This window comes from Octodon degus, unplaced genomic scaffold, assembly GCF_000260255.1.
Source record: "Octodon degus isolate 3935 unplaced genomic scaffold, OctDeg1.0 scaffold00209, whole genome shotgun sequence".
NCBI classification, from domain to species: Eukaryota; Metazoa; Chordata; class Mammalia; order Rodentia; family Octodontidae; genus Octodon; species Octodon degus.
Window position 1 is genome coordinate 2,940,314 of NW_004524785.1, and position 8,199 is coordinate 2,948,512.

At 39.1% G+C, this 8,199-nt stretch overlaps 1 protein-coding gene and 1 long non-coding RNA gene across 3 annotated transcripts in view; one reads left to right on the forward strand and one right to left on the reverse strand.

Moving 5' to 3' along the window:
* Deup1 (deuterosome assembly protein 1) overlaps positions 1–8,199 on the forward strand; it is a 115,588-nt gene that overhangs the window by 72,964 nt on the left and 34,425 nt on the right. Inside the window, exons 9-11 of the mRNA XM_004644765.2 lie at positions 1,340–1,445; positions 5,712–5,909; positions 7,926–8,012. Coding sequence (XP_004644822.1) covers positions 1,340–1,445; positions 5,712–5,909; positions 7,926–8,012 — 391 coding nt within the window. The remainder of the gene's footprint in view (positions 1–1,339; positions 1,446–5,711; positions 5,910–7,925; positions 8,013–8,199) is intronic.
* Positions 1–8,199, reverse strand: part of LOC111813652 — a 23,150-nt gene that overhangs the window by 6,751 nt on the left and 8,200 nt on the right. Inside the window, exons 2-3 of one of the 2 annotated variants that reach the window (XR_002818847.1) lie at positions 7,912–7,970; positions 3,914–4,087 (exon numbers count right to left, since the gene is read on the reverse strand). This is a non-coding gene — a long non-coding RNA (uncharacterized LOC111813652). Of the gene's footprint in view, positions 1–3,913; positions 4,088–7,911; positions 7,971–8,199 lie in introns of those variants that run through there. The other variant, XR_002818846.1, reaches the window with a different exon arrangement.

An 8,199-nucleotide genomic window follows, 5' to 3' on the forward strand; every position in this document is an offset into this window, starting at 1 on the left:
AAAGATAATGTACACAAAAGTGCTACCAATTTCTCCTGGATAACATTATAGCAGCATATTATGGTATTATAATTGATATGATTACCATAATTAGTTGGTATAATACCATAATTGTGGTATTATTAATTGGACGTGACCTAGACACACATATCTCCAAGGAAACACTACCAATCTATATCCTTGAGCGAGCCTTTGTTTTCAATCTTTATCTTTCCATCAGTACTGATTTTGGTTTGCTACTTTATTTGTGAAGTTTATAATTTTGATATGTGAAACCTTTGCAAATGTGCTTTGAAAATCTAAAATTATACTCAGCTACAAGTAGGTATAGTCCTCATAACTCGAGACCCCACAAAAATAGACAAGTCTGACTTCCAGTAGAAAACTTCCACAGTTGCTTTGCCTATGTGGCTATCTTTAGTTTTGTGTTTTAATCCTAATTTTACCAATATGCTTCATATGGAAGTGAACATTGACTGCTTATATTTCACCAACTTTCCTTAGGAATTGGCCTTTGATAAATGTTTCTAACAACGAAGGTGTTTTTGCTTTTTTCCTCCATTTATTTATTTTACATATTTAGTACAGGGTCTACAGGGCCTCACTATACAGATTAGACTTGTACTGATCCTCCTGTTTGCAGCCTCCCACGTTCTGGGATTATAGGCATGCGCCACTACGCCCATTCTCAATCCCTGTCTCATCGCCCCCAGGAGCAGGGCCAGCATGGCAGGCCCAGGGATCAAACCCCAGTCCCTGCATCTGCCTAAGCAGGCACTTTAATACACTGAGCTATCTGGCCATCCCTCTCCTTCATTATTAATATGTAGTTGCAATTCCATTTTATAAATGCACAGCCGAAGAATAGCTGCATTTGAGCTCTGTCTGGTTAGACTGTCAGATTTAATCAGTTTTGAACTCTCATGGCACAGTTGCTCCTCGTAGACTTTTCATGTCAGAGTCACTTTCTGCACTGCGTTAGCAAGTTGGGTGTGTTTCCCTTTTCAGGATGGGTCCCCAAGCTGTTTACTGTAGGAAGCAATCTGGTTATTTTATCCAAAAATCTCATGTACATATGCAATACCAGTGTTCTGCCAACTTTTAATGTATAATTGAAAGTCCATATTAATTGCTACCTTTTTCCCATTAAAATCATTTGCACTCAAATATATAAATACTTAATGGGCTATGAATATATTAGGACTTGCAGTTTTAAAACCAAAAATGTTTCTAACAAAGTAATGATCTCTGCAGCCTACAGTGCTCAAAATAAACACTATAATGATAATTTATCAAATGAAGCATAATTTTTGATTCTTATTTTATTTTTAATTTGTAGGCTTGAATCATCTTATTCATCTTCTATTGAAGAAATAGAAAGGAAAAAGAAAGAGATATTTTCAGTGATCCAGGATCAACCAAATCAAGAAAAAGGATTAAATAAGGTATGGAAAATAATGACGCACACTCTTGCGGGTATATCTGAAGCCTTTGCATACCAACAGGTATAAATATCTTCCTTTTCTCTCCCTTCCTTTCCTTCTATATTTTCTGCTAACAATATCTGTCAAGCTAATAATTCTGGCTTTGTTTTGTGCGAACACAAGCCCCAGGTTGTCACTGCCTGTGAAGAATGGAGGGCCACTCTAGCTCTGTGACAGGTGGCTTTCAGAGAGAGTTGATAGCACCAACTTGGTACCCGCCATGTGTGTAAACTGGAGAAGCAGCTTGTGCTCCTCCTTCAGGGTCCTTATTTCTAGGATGGGGATGAACATGCCTACCTCAGAAAGTGGTCACCGGGATTAAATGAGCCCACAGCACCTACTACTTACATTCCACGTATCGTGGGCCAGGAGATGTCTTGAGGGTGTAACAAATCCTAATTCATTTTTTTTCCTCACAACCATTTTATGAAGTGAATCTAAATATCCCTTTTTGTATTTGAGGAAACTAAGACACAATAAGTCTAGTAGCTGCTCCAGCATTTCTTGATCTTCTGTTAAAATCTGTGAACTAATGCGCGGACAGTCTTAGAGCAAGGCCTGGCTCCGAGGAAGCGCCTAGCAAACAGTGGCTTCCATGTTTGCAGTAACACCCACATTTTTCACAGAGCACCTAATGTGTACCACACACTATGCAGGGGCGAGGAATAAGAGACGGATAAGGCATGGGTATTGCCCTCAAAGAGCCTGCGGTTCTCTCCTTTCCTACAGAAAGCATATTCTCTTATCCTAGTGAGACCCAGTAACATCTCTCTTTCCATGAGTTTATTGCTATGGTCTAGCCTCACTGGTCTTTAGATTTGAGAATCAAATGGATAGACATTCAATACTGCAAAACCTAAATAATATTTAACAGTTAAACCTGCGTATGGCTTGGAGCTACCAACTAGTGCCCTGAACATGATTTGACGCTCTGTAAATGAAAGTAAATATTTAAAGAATGAATTAAATAACTTTTTTTGAGACAAGGTCTCACTGCATAGTCCTGGCTGTCCTCAAACTCACAACAGTTCTTCTGCCTCAGCCTCCTGAATTAATTAATATTAAGGCTAAGTTGTCCCACATAAATTACTTATTGTTTGTATAGATTCAACCATTTATTGACCATGTAGTAGGGTTATAATTGTCCCACTAATTTCAAAACAATGTATGAAATATGGATCCTGTCCGAGAGTGGACTGTCAGAGAGCTAATACGGAATAAGTGTAGGAAAGGTGTTCCAAGTTAATGATCATTTCCATTATATTTGAATACTTCAATAACACGCAGTCCAATGAAACTCCTTTTACTGATTTTAAAATCATAATTAAAAAACTGTTCTTTGCTGCGGTCCCCAGTGCATGCATTAAGCTAAAGGATTGATTAAAACTGCCCAAAGCTACCTGTATTGCATCTTTCTAAATCTCATTGATTTTGATAGAATAATAAAAGCTGGAGTAATAGAATCTACTGGTTTCTCAGTTTTGTTTTTAATGTGTTTAGTACAGGGTCTACAGGGTCTCGCTCACACAGATCAGCATCGTAGTGATCCTCCTGTTTTCAGCCTCCCCAGTGCTGGGATTACAGGCAGGCATTACCACGCCCAGTCTCAGCTGCCAGCAAGGCATGCCGGAATCGAACCCGGCCCCTGCGTCTGCCCAAGCAGGCATTTTAATCCTCTGAGCTATCTGGCCAGCCCTTCTCACTGTGTTGACAGGAAGGGAGAGAATGCAAGGCACGGATCTCTTCATGGGCTCTTGGAGACTGTTCCTCAGAGCAGTACTGCACAGCGGAAGTTACGGAGGACTTGCACGTAAATAGCTGGGGCCTCCAGGAAGGGCTTGTGGAAAGCATTTGCATACTCTTGTAATAAAACCAACAAGAGTCACACACCATAAATCTTGTTTTCTTTCCTCCTTTTCCAGTACAGAACTATTTTTAGTCACTTATTTTGTTATAGAAATCACATTTTTAGTACCATGAAAAGTCATTTGAAGCTCAGGTAAATTAAGAAACAGCTTTGCAATATAGCATTTTATTTTAATAGCCAAACATTATAAAAGTAATAAAAATAGTTTACTACTTTATAACAATATATTATTCTTTCCCCAAGTTCCATTTTTAGAGGAACATGTTAAACCAGACCGCAGGAAGCAATCAGCAAACCCAGCACAACTGCAGCAGCTCAAGCTGTTGTCTCACCAAATGAGTTCTAAGAAAAACTGGAAATAGAACATTAAAGAAAAAGTTGTAACAGTGTTCTGGGTTTGGCCATTAGCATTCCAGTCTCCTGATCTCTTTTGCTTCCAAGATTCGATAAGTTAGGTCCAGTCAGCTTTCTGCCCCTCGCTTTTTTTTTTTCCATCTGTTAAATGGCATTGTTAAGGTCACGTGATGTGGTTGTCATGTCCAGCTTACGCTAAAATGCCTGTGAGATGCCACATGCGCATGTTCTACGTGAGGTCATCCTGCCGGAGGTATCATGCTCTGAAACCCAGCTGTTTCCGAAACATGAGCAACCTTCCAGGGCCTGTCCACAAGAGTTAAAGAGCCCAGTGGGTAGTCACGGTCCAGGAATCAGACTGCCTGGCATCATGAATGTGACTCTGAAAAATTATACAGATTATGTTTTAACCTGCAAACCAGAAAGACTTTGTGTGGACTGAATGGGACGAGGACCATAAAGCACACAGAAACACATAAAAACAGCTTTGAAAAGCTGCATGCAGGTCTGGGTGGGGTGGCACACGCTACAATATTCCAGCACGCAGTGAGTTCCAGACCAGCCTGAGCTACATAGTTCGAGGCCAGTGTAGACTTCATAATAAGCCAGTTTCAATGGATGGATAATAGTTAAAACCTAACTCAATTAAATTTAAGCAGCATTTGTTATATTTTTTAGACTATTTTAAATGTGAATTGAGCCTGAATAGTTGGTGAAATGGAGTAGTGACTAATTATTTAAGACATTATAAAGGTATTGTGGCTATGTTAAGAGTGAGGAGAAGAGCGGGGAAGTGTCCCCTTGTTCTTTTAGAGATACTGAAAGGTTTAAAGATGAAATTTAAAAAAAAAGCATTTTAAAGTTGAACGCACTGGAGTAGATTTATGTAAATCTTTTGTGAATGACCTGTAGCTAACCTTTCCAACCTTAGTTCTCATAACGTACTTGATCCAGCCATCTGGGTGCCTTTCCATTGCATTCTTTGCCTGGGATCCTGTCAGTATGCTCTGTCCTCTGCCTGGCTTCCAGTCACCCTTCAGTACCCAGTCTGGTGACCTCTCCTCGGGCATCCGATCTAGATTTCCCTCCCTGGATGGAGTTCGGTACTCTGCACCACTCCAGCTAACAACTAGTATCTTGTATATTTTTTCTGTCTCACCAATGGATTATTTGTTTTGAGATTGTTCCTGGTATGCTTATTTCTGAATCTCAAGAATTAGAAACTGTGAGTAACTTGTAGAAATAATGCTAGCAGGCTGGACCAGCATAGGAAGAGGAGGAGAACAGAGGAGAGGCTTGGAAGGGTTGAAATGGAAGGTGCTCATTTTGCTACCTGAGTCTGAGGAATCCAAGGTATCAAGATGCCCTTTAGCCAAGAATTAGAATATAAGAGACTCCCCAGGCCAAGGGTAGGAGGTGAGGATGCATGTCTGTGGACATGCATTAAATTTAAAGTTTATTGTAATGTCGTTCTAAAATACATAATGTTGGGCTGGGGAGATGGCTCAGTGGAATAAGCACTTCCCTGACAAGCTCAAGGGCCTAAGTTCAATCCCCGGTTCCAAAAAAAAACCAACCAAACAAACAAATAAACAAAAAAAAAAAAAAAAATATATATATATATATAATAAAATAAATACATAGTGTTTAGTCTCAACTGATACAGCATAAGTTGTTTAACCTTTCTAAGCAATGTTTTCTCCATAGGAAGTGCTTGATATGTTTTAGCTATCTTCCCATGTAGTTCTTAATGTAGTGTCAGTAGTAGGTGATGATTTTTATACAATGGAAAATAGAAATGAGAAATGCTATCTCAGAATTGGAAGGGAAAATAAAAATGAGTAATGTAACTACCTGTTTTTAATTTATCATTGATCAGAAAAAGAGGCTAGAGTGGGGCCTACCAAAGTTTCAGGGCAGGAAGACAGAACATGTCCAATAATAGCTTTAAGCTGCTCTATAACTAAAAAGATTTGTTCACTTTGTCTGGACTTTATCTGCTACAGATAAGAAACCAACTTTATCAGGAGGGAGAGTGCCACGTCTCGGAGCAGGAAAGAATGAGAAATGAAATCTCTAATTTAACAGAGGAGCTTCATCAGAAGGAGATCACCATAGCAACTGTGATGAAGAAAGCTGCCCTTCTGGAAAGACAGTTAAAGATAGAATTAGAAATAAAAGAAAAAATGTTAGCAAAACAACAGGTACGCCAGCCTTTCCGGGCCCTCGCTGCTAGCAGCCTCCTCTGCAGCCCCGAGTCATCGCGCTGCTAGGTCTTGTTCCAGAACTTAGCATCACACAGATGCCCGCGGTGTCACAGCAGCGTTTTGTGGAGTCACATAACACCTTCGTGACATGTCGCAAAGTGTCGTGATAAAGGAGCTGGGGACAGAAGCAGCAATGCAAGATTAAAGTCCATCTGGTAGCCCCTACTCTGAGCACTGCCCCCACGTGCTGCAGTCGCAGATTTCTTCCTCAGGTCCTTTCCACTAACACTGATTTTTTAAAAAAACTCTGTCTAGCTTTTCTTGGATATTTCCCATCCTCTACTTAATGTATTTTGTTTAAAATACGGATGTTATAACATTAAATCATATTTATTGAATATTCATGCAATGCATAGCATGGTGCATGGGGAAGAAATAATTGTAGTTCTCCTACTAAGATGCTCAAAAGTAATTTCTAACCCCACCAGCCTGCAGCCTGCCCACCTTCTTACTCACCCACCCACCTTACGTACCTTCCTTCCTTCCCTCCTTCCTTCCTTAGTTTTTAAAATCTCTAATCCCTAATTCATAACAAAATTGGTAACCTGCCATTAACAGATTTATCAGCCCCCTTTGCTTCAAATCTAGACATTTTCAAAGCACAAAACATTGAGAAAATTTCAGTACGTTTTTTAGGCATATGAGGATTACTTCCTAAATAGCATGGCTGTTAAATTTACTTTTATCCTGTATTGTGGAAACAAAAAGCTTCAACCTGGAGCTTTAAACTATGACTTTTCTGTACCATAATGCATACAGGTGGAATAGGACTACCAGTTGTACCTTGTTGGGGAAAGATATTCTACAAACGGTAACAGTTAGTTGGATTAGGAATGATTCTAACTTTTACTTTTAGATTCTTATATTTGATTTCATCAGTGAGCTTATATTTTATAATTGATAAAAGTAAATCTTTTTAAAGCAAGTGTTTTTTTTTGTAGTAGAAAGAACCCTAAGTGAATAAAAGGACAACTATTTGTCAAGTAAAAGAAATCAAAAAGTACTGTCAAGTACGTTCCTCTACTGTCAAGTAGAAGAAATCAGAAAAACAAAAACTGTGAGATAGATTAGCAAATCACAAACAAAGGAAACTTGGCAGAAAAAAACAGGAAAGACAAAATTAAACATGAAAGTCGGGCTGGTGAGATGGCTTAGTGGTCTAAAGCACCTACTTTAGAACAAGCTTAGCAAAGCACAGGGACCGCGGTTCAATCCCCCAGCACCACATGCCAGCCTGCCCCGCCCCCTGCTGGGCCGAGCTGGCCACACACACACACACACACACACACACACAAATAAATAAACAAAAATTTTAAAAAAGAAAAGAAAAATCACTTTAAAAAGAAAACAAAAAACATAAAAGTCATGTGTTGTATATTGTAAAACAAATTAATCAGGTGCTGAAGAAATATGGACAGCGTTATTTCAGGCATGGCTTAACGTTGTGATTTGTCTACTAATAATTTGCATACCATTCAAAAACACAAGAAATGAGATTTGGGGATTAGAAGGAAAACAAATAAATGAGTCATTATTTTATCTCTTTAATATTGATTATAAGAGGAAGGTACAGTGTGGCCTGGAAGAGAGAGTAAAGCTGAGTAAGAGTACTCAGTCAGGGCTGGTGAGATAGCGCAGTGGACTAGGAGCCTGCTTTGGCAAGCACATGGATCCCTGGTCTCACATGCACTGGCTCCACCCTGGGCACGCTGAGCCAGTGACCAGGTCTGGGTGTGGTGGCACACACCTGTAATCCCAGCACTGGGCAGGCTGAAAACAAGGGGATCGATTTTAAAAAAAAGAAAGAAAAAAGAATACTCAGTCAATAAACCTATGAAATTTAGGTTGTATTATTACTACAACTAGAAAATGTTTGTATTCTCAAAGTAAAATTAATTTTAATACAAGTATGTGTTTTTATTATGAGTGCTACACTTACCTTTTATCTTTCAGTTCTCAGGTATGAGATACAAAGCTGTCAGAACGGAGAACACACATCTGAAAGGAATGATGGGAGATTTAGACCCTGGACGGTACATGGTAATATGCTGAATTCATTCAAAAAGTTGAACAAGAGATTGTTTAGCTGGTCAGGATTTATTAATGCATCACAGATTGTCTTGCACTTTAGTTGAATTTGTTTTATCCTCAGCTGGACACTTTATTTTTTTTTCAAAGTTTTATTGATAAACAGCAATGAGACAGTTTCAAATCAAATCGGAAGTAC